We start from the raw sequence: 21,045 nt of genomic DNA, 5'->3' as shown, positions 1-21,045 counted from the left end.
GATTATTACGGATGCAAACAATGCATCTGGATACAAAAGCCTTCACTAATTTGGGGAGACCTGCAATGTAAAAATCTTGTAATAAAACTTCACAGGTGTTTTGCTAGCCCCTGTGTCCTACTCCGTGGTATTGTTCTATGAACAGGGGAGCACTAGCTGCAGGGATGCATGGCTTCCCCTCTTTGAGAAAGAGACCTTTCTCATCTTTTAGTAAATCCTCCCCCTTTAATCCTAACAGAGCATTAAGAATGGGAGCAGGGCCTGAGGTGGCTGACGCATATTTGATGGTGAGATTAGGGTTGGATAAAAGAATGACCTCATAGCCGCTCAGCCTCTGGGAGGACATGTGCTGAGTGTGTATATTTTTTAGCAAAACAGCTACATCATGCGTAGGGTGTTCTAAGGTGAATGACATGGACATCTCCACAGCCATAGCGCAAGATAATGCTTTGAGACACGCAGGCATGCCTTGGAACTGAACTGGCACCACTTTTGAGAAAAAAGCTACAGGGCGAAGTCTGCCTCCGTGCTCCTGGGCGAGTACACCGGCCATGGTCTTACAATTGTCTTTTGCATACACATGAAACATTTTTACATAGTCAGGGAGGCCAAGGCCTGGGGCAGTTACCATTGCATTTTTCATATACATATATGCATCAACCATGGCATCTGACAATTTAACAATTTCTGACATTTCCTGGGTTGTGGCTTGTCTTAACAGATTGTCATAGTAGGAACAGTCAGGTATCCACTGGCGGCAGTAACCAATTGCTCCAAGAACGGAGAGCATTTCTTTCTTGGTTTGTGAGTGGGCAAGATTCAGGAGAGCCGCAGCTCTCTTTGGACTGATTTTCCTTTTCCCCTTTGTGAGCACAAAACCCAGATATTCAACACTTGCTTTACACCATTGCAATTTTTTCTTTGCCACCTTGTGTCCACTCTCAAAAAGACATTTCAACAAACTCTCCCCATCCCTCAGGCCGGCCCCCTTAGTGGGACTGCAGAGGCAGATGTCATCCACGTACTGCAGCAGGACTGACCCATGGGCTGGTGTCCACCCCCGCCGAGTAGCCTGGAGAACAATTGCGTAGACTACCGGAGAATTTACAAAACCCTGGGGCATTTTACACCAGGTTATCTGTCGGTTCCAAAAACAGACACCAAAAATGGGCTGTGTCTCTGCGTCAACAGGGACTCTAAAAAATGCATTTGCTAAGTCTATTACTGAAAACCATTCAGCATCAGACGGTATGGCTGTAAGAAGAGATGGCACATCAGGTACCACCGGGCGGTACCAACCAGTGAGTCAATCAGTCTAATGTCTTCCTGTGTGAAATTCCTGTCTTTACATGCCTTCTTTAAATATGCCAATGATCCCCCGGTGTAGTAGTGGGCTTGGGACAGTGTTTAGTGATACGGTCAATATCCTCTATTTCCAAACACTTGATTATTAGCGTGTCTCCTACAGTGAGGAATGGATATTGCTTGGTCTGTGTCGCCACCTTGTGTCTGGTTCTACCTGCCGGTTCGGGACTAGGGCCTTTTATCATATCTATATGAAAGGTGTCATTATCTGCTGTTCTCGGGAACAGACTTGAACTGCCCATTGTTTCAGTCCATCCCGCTAAATTGTCCACCCATGGATTTATAAAATAATAATTAGTCCCACAAATCCGTGCTACGAAATCTTTGCATGTCTCTCCTGGTTCGGGACAAGGTGTGTTTTTACTCTTAACTTGTCCCATTCTGTCTGTTTAAGGAATTCCAGTAAGAAAAGGAGAAAAGAGAGAGAGAATGATTCACAGTGCTCGACTGCCACCTGAAGTTTCAATTCAGATGCATCTTCCCAAAACGTGAATCTAGTCACTTGTGTACCTTCTCGGGTCGAGTGATCTGTGACCAATTATCACTCTTATCACAAAGATTATAGAGAGACAGAGAAAGAATATACAACTTTTCCTACTCTATACCCTGAAAAGGACACTCTATATAATAATATCCTTTGTGTCTAACCTGTCTTTTAACTTCTTCCACTGTAAATCCTGAAATTCCACCGGACAATGTAAATTTACCCTTTCTACCTGTATGTTAGAAGTGACTTGATAAAAAAAGGGGTCGTTTTCCTAACTTATGTTTATATGCCTTTTCTACCTTACTGACAAAGTAACCTCCAGGAATACAATGACTAAAAAATAGTCTGCATACACATTCAGGACAAATCATTTGCAAAACTTTTAATCCGTAACTACCGGTCCATACACTTACCACCTGGACATCGGTGTAACACAACAAATTATATTATCCTTTACGCGACAGAAAGATAAGCAACAGAATTTTGGCAGCCCAAACCCACCAGTGTCAATATTTTCTTATTTCCTGGACAACCAATGTCCTTGGACATCCAATGTCCTTAAAGTACTTCCCAAAAGTACATATACATTATTTTCTGGACATCCAATGTCCTTAAAGTACTTCCCAAAAGTACTTATGCTGGCCGGTAATCTTTTACACTATACTCTTTCATTAAAACATACTTCCAAAGTATGTGGGCATCGGAACTCAGCCAGAGCCTAGTCACGGTAAATATCAGAAAATATAGATCAAATACTCACCGGATAGGATGACTCTCCGATCCCGGGACGAGCCCCAAAACTGAAAGGGATTTGTGTCTCTAATAATCACTGGTAAGTTTCGGCCCCCCCCGTTGGGCCCAAGAGACTGCTCTCTGGAAGAAAGAAATCCACACATGCACACCAGCTTCCAAAGAACAGTCTAATCTTTATTCATAATATTCCTCCTCATAGAATGGAATTTCACTGGATAATTGTCAAGGCTGTGTACATGAACAATTTAGGTTTCTCAGACCTTGAATCAGTTACAAGAAACCAACAGTTATTTTCCCATGGAGCAGAAGTGGTTAACTTTTAACTGTATCATAGTAGAAACAAATGCTGTTAGTACTTAGAAATAACTGGATACTTTCCCTGCCTCTACCAAGGCTAAGCTAAGATAAAAAACAAAAGAATGTGTGAGCACAGTTCTGTAACACATAACTGACACAGCATATTGTCATTAACTCATTCTGGGTATAATATAAAACAATTATTCAACATGGAGTACAAGATATAAAGTGTATGACGTGGATACACTGAGCAGGCTAGATACTGAACCACAGGAAGCAGAAAAGAAAAGGGGTAAAAAGACCTGCACAACAAGGTGGAGGCAGTATACAGACTCCTGCAGGACGAGGGAAGAGAAACCTCATCCATCCACTGAGGCACAGTGTGGCCAGGAGAGAGTCGAGGAGACCCCCAGTGGGAGAAGGGTGGCAGTACGGTCTATCCATCATATCCTGGAAAATATCTTTTAGCATGAAATTACCATCTGGTCCATTTTAGCACACAAAAGCGTTACCAGCCTTACTTAACAGTTTGGCTGCATGTGAGGTGAGCGCATAAATTTCTCAGCACAGCAAGAGTTTAATCTATTTGCACAGCAGGATTTGAATCACATATTGAATCAGAGAGTGAACTTTTATAGTAATTTTATATTCATTTTTTATATTTTTTAATTTCTCGTGAATTTTTGACTTATTGCTCTTACATTTTTTTGCACTATTTTATATATAAATAATTATTGATCTATTATCAGTGAAAATATTTTTTTTGGCACATATACTTGTATTTAGTATCTATTGACCACTCAGCACGTTTGTGTATATATATGGAATTTTTATTATTATTTATACATCATTTCTTATTAATGCATTTATGGATTTAGGAATTAATAGCATTAATGATTGGTATAGGAGGAATATAAATTATATGCTGATAGCAATTTGTTTACATCACGGATAAAATAAGTTGGTGGAGTGCGACACACATTTAATAATATTCAACTTTGCAGTTTTTTGGGTATGTGTATTAGTGTTGATGCACCACTATCACAGTATTAATTAATTTAATTTTATTTATATGTAAATACCACATATTAGCTCACAAGCACCTGTTTATATTAATAATCTTTAGGAGGAATCAAAACGCCATGACGTCACGCCATCTTTGTTTTTGGTCAGTGTTGTGTTAACTCTGCAAAACTCACTTTTATACATTTTAAATTTCCATGGAATAAGCACATTATTTTTATACTACTACACTATTGGCACCTTTTGTTTGCCTCCTATATGGAGCTATTGAATTACACAGCCTTCTTATGAGCCTGGCCCATTCAAGCAAACAGAGGAGGGAATCCCTGTAACACAGACTGCAGACCCATCCATCCTTAACCACCTCCCGCCCGCCATATAGTAATATGACGGACGCAAAGTGGTTCTCTCGTTCTGGGAGGACGTCATATGACGTCCTCCCATTCTGAGCGCGCGGCGATCGGCGGTGCACTGTGTCCCTCGGACAAAGCGGATCACTGATCACGGAAAGAGCCGAAGATGTCGGCTCGGTCATTTGATCAGCTGTGTCCAATCACAGCTGATCACATGTAAACAGGGAAATGCCGGTTATCGGCATTTCTCTCCCCGCGAGCTGTCACGCTGAGGGGACATGTACACTGATCATCAGGGCACTGATGATCAGTGTGCCCTGATGATCAGTGTAGCCCCAGCAGCGCCACCTGTCAGTATCCATCAGTCCCTCGTGTCAGTGCCACATCAATGCCACATATCAGTGCCTACCAGTGCACATCAATGCCACATAGTGCCCATCTGAGCTGCCTTTCAGTGTCACCCATCAGTGCCAGTCAGTGCTGCCAATCAGTACCACTTATCAGTACCGCCTTTCAGTGCCCATCAGTAATGCCTGTCAATGCCCCTCAGTGCCACCTACCAGTGCATCCTCATTAGTGCCCATCAGTGCTACCTATAAGTGTCCATCAGTGCAGCTTATCAGTGCCCATCACTGCAGCCTCATTAGCGCATATCATTGAAGGAGAAAAATCACTTATTTACAAAATTTTATAACAAAAACTAAGAAAAAACTTTTTTTTTTTTTCTAAATTTTCAGTGGTTTTTGGTTTGTTTAAGAAAAAATAAAAAACCCAGAGGTGATTAAATACCACCAAAATAAAGCTTTATCTGTCACAAAAAATGATAAAAATTTCATATGGGTACAGTGTTGCATGACCGTGCAATATGCATTCAAACTGCGACAGCGCTGAAAGCTGGAAATTGGCCTGGGCAGGAAGGGTGTATAAGTGCTCTGTAGGCTAGTGGTTAAAGGGGACCACTGGATGAACTGACAACTTACCCAGCCCAAGAAATTCTGCTGTGCTGTTTAACACCCTGAAGGAAGTTTACCACACGCCTGGCATATCCCGTTCCCTAAAGTGGACCGTGTTGGATATATTTATATGCACATATTCAGTGCGCATCTGGTGAGTGCGCATTTTTACTATATCTTCCAAGCACTTGATTATCGCTGCGGTTGGGATTCTATATCACCACTATCTATTTATGAACTTTTATGAACCTTTGAATTTTATTTGTCGTTTATGCATTTTACTGGTTTAAACTTCGTTCGAATTTAGCTCTGCACTTCTTGTTTACTATCTGACAGGTTTTTTCTGGTTACCTTAGTGCAATAGCTGCTTCATTGGTAGCGCTCACTTTATTTTACTTTATAAAGGATCAAGATAGCTGAGCTTTCTGCAGAGTCTCTTTAACTACGGAGTTCCTCCTTAATAGAAATAATATCGATGTGTTTTTACAGGACTGGCATAGTGTTAAAGCATGTGCTAATGTATTTTGAAAAAGTACAGCCAAAATGAAAATAACTTCTGTACAATAATAAATGTTAATCATTTGATTCTAGCGGAAGTGAAACGTGTTGGGGACACTTTGCTTGGCATGGCTACACAATGTGTCCAAGTAAAAAATGTGGTAAAGACTTCCCCACAAACCCTCAGCAACCTGTGCCTAAAGATCAACGTCAAACTTGGTGGGATCAACAACATCTTAGTGCCTCATCAACGGTAACTTTTTTTTACTTAACTTCAAGTTTAAAATTCATATAACAAACTAATTAAACCTTTATGGATAATTTTTGTCTTGGCTGAGGCAATTTTATTTTACACTTTTGCTCAGATTACAGAGTAACTCTTTGATTTTATCAGGAACAGAAGTAATGAGTTTCATACAGTGAAAACTGTCTATTGACCATACAGGCCTAAAATTTATTTAGTTACCAGTTATTGTAGTGTCCCTTTTCTTCTTCTTATTTCTTTTCCTCCTATACCTCTTCCTTGTTTTATTGGTCCCTGTCTATATGTGAAAGAGTTTATTTAGGCTATACCATTTTAAACGTTGCATAAAATCAATACTTCAGACTGATGGATTACAAGTTTGAGACCAGACTAAATGATTGGCAGCATGAGTTCAGAATAAATACCTTTATTTGGGTGTATGATTAATATGGTTCATTGATCTCATGTGGCTGTTTATTATGAGCCGTTTTTGAATAGATTTATAAGATTAATGCAAAACCACATATAGACATAAACCTACTAATTACGATACTCGCAGCTAAAAAAGCAGCTGTAAAGTTTTGCTTACAAAATTCCTCTAGGTCAGTGGTTCTCAACCTGTGGGTCGCGACCCCTTTGGGGGTCAAATGACCCTTTCACAGGGGTCACCTAAGACCATCAGGAAAACACATATTTCCGATGTTTAAAGAGCAGCCGCTGTGTAGAGAGCAGCCGCTGTGTAGAGAGCAGCCGCTGTGTAGAGAGCAGCCGCTGTGTAGAGAGCAGCCGCTGTGTAGAGAGCAGCCGCTGTGTAGAGAGCAGCCGCTGTGTAGAGAGCAGCCGCTGTGTAGAGCGCAGCCGCTGTGTAGAGCGCAGCCGCTGTGCTGAAAGCAGCAGTATTGGAGGTAAAACGACACTTCATGACTTATAATTACTGGGTAAATAATTTTATGGTTGGGGGTCACCACAACATGAGGAACTGTATGAAAGGGTCGCGGCATTAGGAAGGTTGAGAACCACTGCTCTAGGTGTTCAGAGATTTCTCCACTTAGAGCAAGTAAATAAACTCCATTTGGAGCAATTAATTAATATAACAGTGACCACTGGGGCTTAACTGTGGAAGCATTTGAATAAAATCTTTGGATGTACATCTGGTGTTCTAAAACTTCATGTGGCTCAAAGACCTCACTCCTTGGTTTCTGAATTCTGTGAGTTTACCCAGCTGTGGCACAGAAAATAATAATAAAGGTATCTAATATTTTTCTCATGGCAGCTCTGCAGTCTTCCAGCAGCCGGTCATTTTTCTTGGAGCAGATGTCACACACCCGCCTGCTGGTGATGGCAAGAAGCCTTCGATTACTGCGGTGAGAAATGATCCATAATAGCTAGTGCTGATTTCACAAAGTGTTTATCATGCTATTAGTAACAATAATAGAAAGTTTTTTCATATTATCATAAACATATTGACTTCATTTCAGCATTCAGTTCTTAGCTGGCCTTAGACTGTAGACAGTTTGAAGTTGTAAATGTGACCTATTTCAGTTTTTAGCTGTTGGCCTCAAACAATTCCAAAGCTCCACAGGTGTGATGATTTCCTGCATATTAAAGAGCTTTTACTGCTTTTGACATACTCCAATGTAATTGATATTTAATAATCTGTGCAAATGTAAATAAAAATCCCCATCACTCGGTTTTCTGGCAGCAAAATCAAGCAGAGTGTGGCTAGTTTTACAAAACCCTTATTTTGCAAGATAGATATTTTTGCAAAAGTACATCTAACCCCAGTCTCTTCTTAGGCACTGATAAAATATCTTTTAAATTATAACAGGTTGTAGGCAGCATGGATGCTCATCCGAGCAGATACTGTGCCACAGTGAGAGTACAGCGCCCTCGACAAGAGATCATTGAAGACCTGTCATATATGGTGCGGGAGCTTCTCATCCAGTTCTATAAATCTACTCGGTTCAAACCAACCAGAATCATATTCTATCGAGATGGCGTTCCAGAAGGTCAACTTCCACAGGTAAATATCTAGTTTGATTGTGTTTTTGTTTGGTCTCTAGGCAGCGTGAAATGACAGGTAGTTATGTCTTCCTCAGATATTGCACTATGAGCTGCTGGCTATTCGAGATGCATGTATTAAATTAGAGAAAGACTACCAGCCAGGCATCACCTACATAGTAGTGCAGAAACGCCACCACACACGTCTGTTTTGTGCAGATCGCAGTGAACGGGTAAGTGATGTCTTGCTTATATGTTACTGGTACATGTTTACTTTGGTACTTTTGTTCTGGCCCAGAAATGTTGCTGATGCAGTTATTGAAAACAGCCTGGTGACTGATCTATTGTTCTGTAAACAGTATGTTCTTGATTCAGGTCTAAAGTTTTAGTCTTTATTATTAGTATTTATCTCTTTCATGACTAGGACATTTTGAAACTTAAATACCCGGACCAAATTTAGCTGCATCAGTAGGCATTGGTTAATGTAACTAGAAGTCTATAACTAATTGTCTACCTAAATAATTTTATGGACTTTAATTTTTATTAAAGACTAAAAGATGAATAAAATGTTTTTTAAAATGCATTTTACACTCAACAGATTTTTTTAAATACATTTTTTAAATGATTATATCGGGGCTTGAAATTTCCACTCGCCTGCTCGCCAGTGGCGAGTGGAAATTATGGTGGGGGCGAGCGTGTCCCCCAGGGCCGTCTTGCTGAGCAGGCTTGGAGCTCAGGCCGGATCTGTCATTGGCGCTGGGAGCCGTCAGACTGCTCAATACCTGAGCGCAGTGAAAGCAAAGGAAGGAGTGTGTGCTGTGCTCCTTGCCTTCCCCTAGAGTGCAGTACCCGGCTCTGTGAGTGAACAACGAAGTACTGCAACTTTTTATGGGGGTGTACATGTGTGTATCTGTACATGTGTCTGCGTGTATGTATGTGTGTATGTGTGTCTGTGTGTGTGTGCATGTACGTGTGTGTCTGTATGTATGTACATGTGTCTGTGCGTGTCTATTTCTGTGTATGTACATGTATCTGTGTGTATGCATGTCTGTACGTGCCTGTGTGCGTGTGTGTACATGTGTCTCTGTGCGTGTGTGTACATGTTTCTGTGTGTGTGTGTGTGTGTGTGTGTGTACACAGGTGTCTCTGTTTGTGTTTGTTGGTGGCAAGTAACTTAAGGCCTGGCTAGTAGCTCAGGACTTGAAATTTTAAGCCTTGAATATATTACACTGTATTAGCAGCAGCCGGATTCTCCAGCTGGCACTGTGCCACTGTGACAGTTAACAGCTGAAAACATTGGCTTCCATGGTGATGACAAAATCATGAACAAACTAGCTGTAGGCTCCTAGTTCAAAAGTAGTGCGTAAATTAAAATTGCATGTTGAGGAATATTGCCTGTGGGAAGTAGTTAAATGACATCACTTAGAATTAAAAGTAATAGTCCTCTATTAACCATTTCAATACTGGGAACTTTCACCCGCTTCCAGCTCAGGCCAATTTTCAGCTTTCAGTGCTGTTGCACTATGTATGACAATTGCACAGTCATGCAACACTATCAATATGAAATTTGTATCAGGGGACAGGATAGAGCTTTTTTTTATATTTAACCACTTCAGCCCCAAGCCATTTTTGGGAACTATTTGTTTATATTTTAAAATCAGTATTTTTTGCTAGAAAATGTCTTAACCCCCAAACATTATATATATTTTTTTTAGTAGAGGCCCTAGAAAATAAATTGGTGGTTTTTGCATTTTTTATGTCACACGGCATTTGCGCAGTGGTTTTTCAAATGCAATTTTAGGGAAAAATACACTTTTTTAAAAAAAAATTTTATTTAAAAAAGACCACAATACATAACTAATTTTTTTGTAAAATATAAAAGACGATGTTACGCCGAGTAAATATGAAACATGTCACACTTTAAAATTGCACCTGCCCATGCAAAGGTGACAAAAAACATAAATTATACTAAAAGCCTTTACAGGTTCCCACTTGAGATGTTTAGTCACTTCTCTTGCTGTCTCAGGGAATGTAAACATCTCCTGTGACAGCAACAGACACTTGACAGGTATTTTTTATGGAGGTATCTGAGGACCCTAAATCCCTCCTCTTCACGTGAGAGCATTCAAAACACCAAGATCTGTAGTTTTGAATGCTTTCAGATTTTTAAAAATGGCCTGAAAGTTTCAAAGTAAACTGGAAGTGATGTCAGGTCATTGCTTCCGGTTTACTGCTAAGAAGAGCTGATGAAAGCCGATTCTGCCTCTGCTTGGCTGTCAGGCCAGTAGCTGGATATGTCTCCTGGTTGCTTGGGACTCCCAGTGTGATGGGAGATCCCGAGAGGGCCGCAGGAGGGGGGGATTGCTTGTACAAGCAATCAAGTGGCTAGTCAGCAGCTCCAATTGCTTGTACAAAATAGCTGACTGGCTCTAAAAAAAAAAAATGGTACTGGAATGATGCCTGCAGCTGCAGGCTTCACTCCAGTATAACCACCGAAAGTCAAGCAACGTACAGGTATGTTGCTGGTCCGGATTTGGTTACTCACCACTGAGTTTTTTTATTTTTTGCTAAAGAAATGAAAAGAGAACGAAAATTTTGAAAAATTTTTAAAGTTTTTCTTAGTTACTTGCAAATAAGTAATGTTTCTTCACTGATGTGCGCTGATGAGGCTGCACTGATGGGCGCTGATGAGGCTGCACTGATGGGCACTGATGGGGCTGCATGATGATGATCAGTGCCCTGATTACCAGTGTAAACCATGTACTGACAGTCTTGCTGGTCATTGGCTTTCCTTTCCTTACACAGACACAGCATGTGAAAAAACTATAACCGGCAAGTCTGTTTACATGTGATTAGCCCCTTACCACGATCTGTGATCAGCTGTGTTCAGAAGGAACCCCGTCCCTGGGGGCACACAGAGGGTGGGGTTCAGGGAGGACATCAATGGATGACCTCCCAGAACTAGACAACCACTCTGTAGCAGTCTTTTGGCTATAGCGTGGTTGCCAAGCAGTTGAAATGATACTTATAATTTACAATGAGTTTTATATAAAAAGAATGTATGGTTACATTTAAAATGTATTCAGAAGGGAATGTATTTTAAAAGAAGTTTGGGATTATTTCCATATATTTTGTTTAATGTACTGTATTGTGTTCTGCAGTTAAATTTTTTGTTTTATGCATTTTTAGACGGAGACACACGTGTGGGCTAGATCCCAAGCTGCACTATGTGTGTCTTTTGACACACACAATATGGCTCAGCCCCGCCCCCTCCTCACAGGATTTGATTAACAGCAGCAGGAGCCAATGGCTCTTACTGCTGCCACCATGTCTAGTAAAGACAGCGCTGGATCAAGATTAGGCTCAAGTGAACATTTGTGGGGAGCTGACATCAAATGTTTTTGACCTTAAAGTGGTTGTAAACCTCAGACATGAAATATGAACAAAGCATATTCCTCTATAGTATGTATTTGTCTGAGGTGTCATTTTTGTCTGCTGCTTCTTTCCTCTGCTATCAGCATGAATTGCTTTTGACTAGTTTTCCTAACACCAAGAGAAAAAAAGGTGACGGGAGGGATTTTCAGCACACTGTGTGTGATTGACATCCTCAACTCTGTTCCTGTGTGCTGTGTGAAGGAGTATGTGCCATCCCTCCAATCAGCTCTCTGAGCTCTGCAGTGTGTAACTTTAGCTCTTTGTCCCCTGTTTTCTGAAAGCTCAGACAAGCTTTATAAACTCTGGACTTTTGAATGGATGTAGAGAAGAGAGGACTACAGATAAAAAGGTACAACTTTGGCAGCAGGATTTGTTTCATCCTTTCACTGGGTATATGTAGGGTTTACAACCACTTTAATGCACAGAATGGATTAAGCTAAAAAAAAAAACCTTTAGTCTTTACAACCACTTAAGTATGAAATATTGCATATAAAAGCGTTATACTGTTTTCTTCTGTAGCCAGTAGGTGGTGAGTTTGATCTTAATGCTCTGTGGCTGTAGAAAGATTTTGTTACTGCTGTGCTGGGAACAGAACTAAACAAAAAAATCTGACGTTACACAAATACACCTGAGTGAGTCAGAGAGACATACCCCTCCTGCTCTCCTGTAAAGATTTCTTTATTAAATCTTCAGTCTGTCAGAATACGACGTAGTGGGGAGATTCCCCCATCCACCTCAAATGTGTGGATGGGGAAACCGGGTCTTTTTGTTTGACCTGCTAGTTGAACCAAAAAAACAAAACGGAATCATCTGTGGACTGCCTAAATAGGTCTAAAAACAGGAGCATTTAAACGCAGGAAAAAAATTATCTTGGAAAAGCATAAAAGTTGTTAATGTGTCTCAGATGCCAGTGTAAATGAGGCCTCAATAGAAGGACAAAACTTTGTTTTAGTTTTGTCTAGAATAAGGAAGGGTTTAACCCTCTGCCAAGTTTTTATTGTCATCGTTGTTCTTTCTAGGGAGAAGCTTCATCATTTGTCACCAAGACAGAATATGAGGGTAAATCCTACATTTTAGGGTTGTCATGAGAGCAAGAGGTGAGGGGAAACCTTCCAGTGCTTTCAAATGTTCTAGTGACAACTGTTTAAGATGATTGAGGAGATTTTCTATCATTTCCTTTTGCATTTCCAGGTTGAAAAAATAACCTGATAGGGGATTTAACCCTTCCCTACTCTATCTAAAACTAAAAAAGGTTGAGCTATTCATTCTGTCTGTCTAACTTCCTTTATGCTAAAATGACAGCTTACGTAAAACAGTTGCACACCAAAGTAACATAACTATCATACCTTATTTTTGTGCAATCAGAATTTTGGTTATTCTTCCTCGGTATTTCACATAATTCAACTTTTCAGTTGATAATGCTATTTTACTACTTTAAACAGTATGTGTTCTTTCTTACATTTTTTTATTTTATTTGTTTTTCATTTTTGCACATACAGATTGGAAAAAGTGGAAACATTCCAGCAGGAACAACTGTTGACACCAATATCACACATCCGTTTGAATTTGATTTTTATCTCTGTAGTCATGCAGGTATCCAGGTAATGTATATCAGGTGCCCTTTGAGGGCAGGAAAATGATTTTGAGATTTAGTTGGCTGACACACTCAAGGGTACAGCTGGCTGAAAAACTATGGTTTCAGCTACCAAGGACATTTAGTTGCTTTTCTCTATACTATATTGCTGATACTATTTTATCTTCTGTAGGGCACCAGCCGTCCATCCCACTACTATGTTCTTTGGGATGATAACCGGTTCACAGCTGATGAACTTCAGATTCTCACCTACCAGTTATGTCACACATATGTTCGTTGCACACGGTCTGTTTCTATACCTGCACCTGCATACTATGCTCGACTTGTGGCTTTCAGAGCACGGTACCACCTGGTTGATAAGGAACATGACAGGTAAGTAGACCTCTTTAGGTTTTACCCATTGAGGTTGAGTAAATATTGATCTGTTTCTGTTATGGTGGAGGTTGATGGTTGTTTACATCTTTTCTAGCGGGGAAGGCAGTCACATTTCTGGACAAAGCAATGGGAGGGATCCACAGGCCTTAGCTAAGGCTGTGCAAGTTCATCAAGACACATTACGCACCATGTATTTTGCATGATGACCAATTGCAAACCTTTTCTGGCGGACTTTTTTGATGTATGACATGTTTGCCCAATATCGTACCTCATTGGCTCAGAGTAGTTTTCAGAGATTCTGAGCCTTACCCACAAAGGGTACCTCACAACAAACTGACACGCCCAATGACATCCCACAGGACCAACTTGGAATCACTTCAGACGATGATACTTTTGTTTTTGCATGTTGTGGGAATGTAAGCGAGCACCTTTTTTAGCAGGTCTCCTTTGGTTGCCACGGCAAAATCCTCGATGACTTGAAATGCAATACTGCAAGCAGATAAACTGAAAAGCTGAGCCCAACGCTCCAGTGGAGAAGGATGAATGTGCATAGCAACAATTTTGTGATGAAAGATCATATAAAACCAGACAGCTTTGAGCCTTAAACAAAAGCTAAATCGGTTGTGTTCCCATTTAACTAAAGAAGACTTGATGAGATTACTCGTGAGCATACACGATGAGATTACACGTGAGGATGCTCCCAAACCATGTGTTTCACAAAACCAGCACAATAATGCCACTTCAAGAACATAGCAGTGGTCGGCTAATTAGTGGTCAACAGTGGTTCTGTTCTTGTGATTTGATAAATTGGAATGCCATGGGGATGAAATGTCCATAAGTCAAGACATCAAATATACACCATATTCATGTAGGGGGGCTTTCATGCTACACAGCATGATAAAACAAGCCAAATGTACTGAATGCTCACTACGTCATGTTTCCCCTGAAATCCGTTCGTGCCATATGGTCTTCTTACACTGAGGCAAAACGGAGCTGGGTTATTCTAAGCAATAGGGTGGTGTTATTCAATGATGACCTGACTCCTGCGTGCCTTCCTGTCTCAAACAAGTTGTTTGCCACATATACAAATGCACTTGATACATTTTAAAACTGTAATATCATTGGTCCAAGGTGGTAAAAGTTACAGAAAATTGTGCAAAGTGCCTTGAACCCTTTAAGTGCTAGAAATGAGGTTATTGTTTCTGCTCCTTCGGCTTAGCAGATGTTACGTAGCAGCACTAGAAGCACCAGCTCATTGTGAACAAACATACTGGAGGTGCATCCATCAGTCTTTGCACAATTACTGCAAGGTGTTGTTTTCTAGGTTTAGTGGCTGTCAGTGCTGCTCACATTTTGCTTTAGCTGTCTAAACTAGAGGATCCCATGATCCCAGAGCCAGCTTTACTTGGATTCAGGATTTTCATTTATCATTTTGTTTGGTAAATGCATATTGAGATATTACAGAAATGTGCAGTGTCACTGAAGCAGAGGCTGCTAACATACAAATATTTTAAGGAAAATATTAGCAGGATCTCAGATTTCTCAAAGTAGCAGGTACAGTATGAAGAGGAACCTTTACAGCCAAAGTATGGAATGTGGGATGAGAATCTATGTGCCATACATTATAATGCCAGAAACTCTGAAGATAAAATGGAAGAGGGCAATAACTTGAATCCTTTTCTCTCTTGGTAATGGCCCATTACTAGAATTGGTTGCCAATTGTGATTACAGGCAGTGGTTTCTGTAAAGTTAAAGGCCATGCTGATAAAGAGAAATGTCCTGCAGAAGCTGATATTCGAGAATGACCCAGTACTTACCTGAAATGAATAGTTCTCCAGATTCACTCATTGCATCTATTCTTTAGCTCATAATGCAAAATGCAGTATGCCGAAAACAAAACCACATGAGGTTACTTTGTGATCAGTTTATTAAGGAAATAGCTTTATGCTCCAATGGTTATATTTTTTTCTATACAGTCATCTTCCTTTACAATGTTCTCAAGAAAATAAAATGGCTTTAAGCCCCAATAGCAAGCCAGAGTGCACACTTGTGCCTGGTGTAGCCTTCTCTCTAGTACCTAGAGCAGTATTGAGGACGTTGACCTGGGACACAGACCAGGAAATATAGACTGAGTAAGAGAAAGCAGAGATCGCCTTACTAATTTAAATTACAAATTTGGAAATCAGATGACAGAGTGTCATTTTGGTATAAAATATAACAAACAGGGAAATTTAGTTTGGTCAAAAATAATAATACCTTTATTTACTTTAGCAGTGAAAGTAGTCAAGTTAACTATTTATGTGCAATAAAGACAAATAGTAGATTGTCTTTGATCATATTATGTTAAATGTTTTTACCCAAGTTTCCCTTCCTTTTCTAACAATATAGACCAACACGTTATAGAAACCCTGTAGCTGACTCTTCAGATTGTTAAAGTAGAATTCTAGCTGTAGCTTTTTAGGTTTAAAGTGAATTTAAAGCCAGTTTTTGGATAGAGTAGAAAATGGTTAAGACTGTCAGGGTTTGTTTTGTTTTTTGTTTTTTTTCCTGTATCTCATGAAGGAAATTTAGGAATTAATCTTGCCCCAGGAATTTAAAGGAAAGTGCAAGAAAATCTCAACAAAACAAGGGAAATCCCAATTTATTTGTCAAAGCAGCAGGCATCCTCTATGGAAGATTTCCTCCACTACCTGTTTATATTTCCAATGACTTTCTGTACTGTAGTCAGTATCCACCAGAACAAATATGGTGAATCTTCTCTGCAGGTACATGGACAGCAATATATATCTAACAGGGGTTTTAACACTTCCCCACTGAAAAAAAGTTAAAAAAGAGAGTGTTGGCTGTACATATACCTTAAGTTTTGTATAGAATCACCGAGAGAAGAAGAAAGCAAGAATCCATTTCCCAGACTGATAAAAATGTATTTATTATTTTCTGTGTCCCCACCTGAGAGATCTCTCTTCTTTTCTTTGACAGTGAAAGACAGAGAAGGGAAATCCTCCCCAAAGGGAGGCAGCAACAAAACCTGAGTTCAAACCTTTCCCCTCTCAATCCCAAAAAAGTTTTGGCTAGGAGTTGGACTTTGTTAGAGAAAATCTAACTTTGTTTCTTTTTTTGGATTAGGCATAACGTAGTAAAGAAAGTAAATGCATATTGTCCATATGTTGAAATTACAGCATCGCTTACTTGTGTTTAGCACAAATTTTGGTAAGTGTCTTTGTTATCAGTTAAAGTATATGTAAACCTTAAAAGTGAACTATTATTTTGACCGTTTTGGTCTGTTAAATATACCATTGAAAACATTTTGTTATGTCTGTTCGATAAGTGCAAAAAACACCTGTTGGTCCTGTTGGAAATATTGTAAGCTGATAACCTCCTGTGCTTGCTACATGTGCTGCACTGATATCAATTGCATTGTTACTAGTTATCTTTGAAGACTATACAGCCCCTCCCCTTTAAGTTAAGGAGAGGTTGGAGGTTATTATGGTCCTGACCTAGGGTGACAGCACTGTTTTCTCATAGATACAGTATGGTGTGTGAGCGTTGTCACTCTAGGACAGGATGTGTGTTACTGGCAGGATTACCATGTAAAAATAAAGAAAAAGGACTAATAAATAAAAAAAAAAAACTCATGCAACCACCATCCCTAAGGACTGCTAAGCTGTAGTATATTTGTTGCTCTTGGGTTTAGATATGCTGTAACTGGACAAAAAAAGCAAGTAGAATATGAAGGGGAAAGGGTTTGGAAGCTTAATAAACTAGATAAAAAATATAATTTATCCTTCCAGTGCATCCAGAAAGTATTCACAGAGCTTAACTTTTGCCACATTTTGTTATGTTACAGCCTTATTCCAAAATGGATTAAACTCATTATTTTCCTCAACATTCTACAAACAATACCCCATAATGACAACATGAAAGAAGTTAGTTTTGAAATCTTTGCAATTTATTAAAAATAAAAAATGAAAAAAAAAATCACATGTACATAAGTATTCACAGCCTTTGCTCAATACTTTGTTGAAGCACCTTTAGCACCAATACAGCCTCAAGTCGTTTTGAGTATGATGCTACAAGCTTGGCACACCTATTTTTGGGCAACTTCTCCCATTCTTCTTTGCAGTACCTCTCAAGCTCCATCAGGTTGGATGGGGGAGCGTCGGTGCACAGCCATTTTCAGATCTCTCCAGAGATGTTCAATCGGATTCAAGTCTGGGCTCTGGCTGGGCCACTCCAGGACATTCACAGAGTTGACCCGTAGCCACTCCTTTGTTACGTGGGCTATGTGCTTAGGGTCGTTGTCCTGTTGAAAGATGAACCATCACCCCACTCTAAGGTCCAGAGCACTCTGGAACAGGTTTTCATCAAGGATGTCTCTGTACCTTGCTGCATTCATCTTTCCTTTGATCCTGACTAGTCTCCCAGTTCCTTCCACTGAAAAACATCCCCACAGCTTGATGCTACCACCACCATGCTTCACTGTAGGGATGGTATTAGCCAGGTGCTGAGCAGTGCCTGGTTTCCTGCAGACATGACCCTTGGCATTCAGGCCAAAGAGTTCAATCTTTGTTTCATCAGACCAGAGCGTTTTTTTTCTCATGGTCTGAGAATCCCTCAGGTGCCTTATGGCAAACTCCAGGCGGGCTGCCATTCGCCTTTTACTGAGGAGTGGCTTCTGTCTGGCCACTCTACCATACAGGCCTGATTGGTGGAGTGCTGCAGAGATGGTTGTTCTTCTGGAAGGTTCTCCTCTTTCCACAGAGAAACGCTGGAGCTCTTTCAGAGGGACCATCGGGTGCCTGGATACCTCCCTGGTTTAGGCCCTTCTCCCTCGATCGCTCATTTTGGCCGGGCGGCCTGCTCTAGCAAGATTCCTAGTGGTTCCAAACTTCTTCCATTTACGGATGATGGAGGCCACTGTGCTCAATGGGACCTTCAATGCTGCAGAAATTTTTCTGTACCCTTCCCCAGATATGTGCCTTGATACAATCCTGTCTTGGAGGTCTACGGACAGTTCCTTGGGCTTCATGGCTTGGTTTGTGCTCTGACATGCACTGTTAACTGTGGGAACTTGTATAGATAGCTTTATGCCTTTCCTAATCATGTCCAATCAACTGAATTTCCCACAGGTGGACTCCAATCAAGTTGTCAAGTTGTGGAAACATCTCAAGGATGATCAGTGGGAACAGGATTCACCAGAGCTCAATTTTGAGTGTCATGGCAAAGGCTGCAAATACTTATGTACATGTGTTTTAGTTTTTTTTTTTGCTTTTTATTTTTAATAAATTGCAAAGATTAAAAAAAAAAAACTTCTTTCAGGTTGTCACTATGGGGTTTGTAGTAGCATGTTGAGGAAAAAAATGAATTTAATCCATTTTGGAATAGGGCTGTAACATAAAATGTGGCAAAAAGTGCTGTGAATACTTTCTGAATACACTGTATATGTCTAAAAGCCCCCAATAGAGTAAAGGAGATTTTGTATAAAAAGATCTCCCATTACTTAGGTCTTTTGTATGATATGTCTTCTCCTTGTTTCTGTGACTGATTACACTGCTATATCTTGAAATCAGCTCCCTTTCAGATCATTTACAATACTACCTGTGTTAAATTAAAGATGGTTAAAACTCAGCCTAGGCAAAATACAATGGACATTGTTATAAGCATGTTTGGTTGCTTTCTTAGGCAGCATAAAAAGTATCAATTATGTCAATGTTTACACAAGAGCCTAAATTCATAAAATGAAAGGGATACAGCTAGGGCAGATTGTAGAATGTAATTGTATTAATGTAGTTTCTGATATGGATTGTTATTAAAGAGTTGTTTCTAGGCTGAATAACATATAAAACAGCATAAGACTAAAACATTTCAATGAGAGCTAGACCAAGGATTTGTCCCCTGTTATTTTGCAAAAACACATGCTTGGTTTGCATGTATTTCTGACCCATTTGTTCCAGACTGCATTCGTTATCATATAAAGGCAGCTCACTTGCTTCACTTGACCATATCTTAATGGACAGTCAAGGCTCTGCCCACAGAAAGGTCTCCATTTGCTAATTGACCATCTGGTGAATATTCTACATCACTGGTGGCAAACACTAATTGTAAAATGTTCATTTTCTGTCATAAAGGTGCTATAAGGTTGAGATGCCAAAAAAGCACTGCACAATTACTGTTGTTGGGTCAAGTGCTATAAAATTGTGCAGTGCCTGGGTAAATGTGTATACCTTTAAAGTGTTACTAAACCCAGAGCAGTAAAAGCAGTCTGTATATGCTTTAGAGCATGCTTGTTATACTCACTGTTGAACCTTAGGAGTTAATTCTCTGCATTGTGTAAAAATGCTGCTTGATCCTGACTTCTCTGATCTTTCCCTTCTTCCAGTGTCTCCCTGTTATCTCCTGATGAGACATATCTTGTGGAGTCACTCTGCACATGCTCAGTTTTGTGTATATTGCTAGTTTTTTTTTCTTGGGAGAGTGCATATGATCAGCACAGGGCCAATCAGTACTGTCCAGACAGAGGTCAGGGGTTCTGTATCATCCTAGAGAAAAATGAAAACTCCTTCTACAAGCCTTAACATGTGCTCTTCCGGACACTGATAGAAGTCATAATACTGCTCTAACTGCTGATGTGAAGATGTATTTAGCAGTTTATATTTACTAAAATATTTGCACTTCCCTGTTCTATGTACTGTGGGAGACCAGATATATTGAATGCGCAGGGTCCTGGGTTTAGTAACACTTTAATTATAGCACAGTAATTGTCAAGGCATTAGATAAAACAGAGTTTCCATATCATTTGTATGAATACATTGAATCATGTATGAATCAGTCATAATGTCCATCATGTTGACACATCTTCTGTCTACTTTAACTTGGCATTTACTACAGTTTAGACCACTCCTGAAGCTCCTCCAATAGTGCATGTTTTGTACTCACCTGAGATACCTAATTGGATGAATCTATGATCTGTAGTCTGGTGCTTCTGTGAGTGGAAACACAAAGTAGCTTGGAAAGGCTGGATGTTTGTGAATGTCAGACACTCTACTGTCATGTTTTGCATCAAACTTTATAGATGATGGTGTTTTTAATGCCCATTTTGATTTATTAGGATAAATCCAGTTAATTTCTATGACCTAGGTTCATAAATTCATTAAATTATGTTTTTGAACTTTTAGTCCTTGTAGAACTAGGAAATGCATGCAGAAACACATCAAGTCCCTTTGCTTTCTGGTTTAGATGGTTTAGAACAGGCCCACAAAGTAAAATGTGTCTGTGTATTTTAGTACATCCCATTTTTCACTTTGTGTGCATGAGAAGAACTGCCAAGCTCTAAAATTTGATATCTCTGTACAGGGGAATACAAATGAAAATAAGAGCAACCCCTACTGAAATAATGAAAAATAAACACAAAAAGCAATCTAATCGCTCTGTGTGTTGTATAATGAGAATCCAAGATATATTTTAATATCTTGTTAGTAGAGGCAAATCTCAGCAGTAAAGTTTGTTTTAGAGCTGGCATTAGCCTTTTGATATGTCTCTAAATCAAAGTGAGCCTGTATTTGACAGTGCTTGTGTTGCTAGGGAAATGCATCAGTTCACATCAGTTTGAGATGCTTCTGAGCTAATTCAAAATTCATTGACAGATACATTTAACCTGCAATTGACCT

The 21,045-nt window shown here is 39.8% G+C and overlaps 1 protein-coding gene across 1 annotated transcript in view; it reads left to right on the top strand.

The window, feature by feature from the left end:
- Positions 1–16,683, top strand: part of LOC149465151 (protein argonaute-1) — a 141,126-nt gene extending 124,443 nt beyond the window's left edge. The window contains exons 13-19 of the mRNA XM_089673585.1: positions 5,823–5,982; positions 7,247–7,337; positions 7,802–7,996; positions 8,073–8,207; positions 12,909–13,010; positions 13,176–13,375; positions 13,473–16,683. Coding sequence (XP_089529711.1) covers positions 5,823–5,982; positions 7,247–7,337; positions 7,802–7,996; positions 8,073–8,207; positions 12,909–13,010; positions 13,176–13,375; positions 13,473–13,581 — 992 coding nt within the window. The 3' untranslated portion in view covers positions 13,582–16,683. The remainder of the gene's footprint in view (positions 1–5,822; positions 5,983–7,246; positions 7,338–7,801; positions 7,997–8,072; positions 8,208–12,908; positions 13,011–13,175; positions 13,376–13,472) is intronic.
- Positions 16,684–21,045: the final 4,362 nt, after the last annotated feature.

The sequence above is a fragment of the Staurois parvus genome, unplaced genomic scaffold, assembly GCF_062004578.1.
Source record: "Staurois parvus isolate SC_StPar_1 unplaced genomic scaffold, SC_StPar_1.0 ptg000142l, whole genome shotgun sequence".
NCBI lineage: Eukaryota > Metazoa > Chordata > Amphibia > Anura > Ranidae > Staurois > Staurois parvus.
The sequence above is the reverse complement of the archived record's forward strand: the minus strand, read 5'-3'. Positions and strand labels throughout refer to the sequence as shown.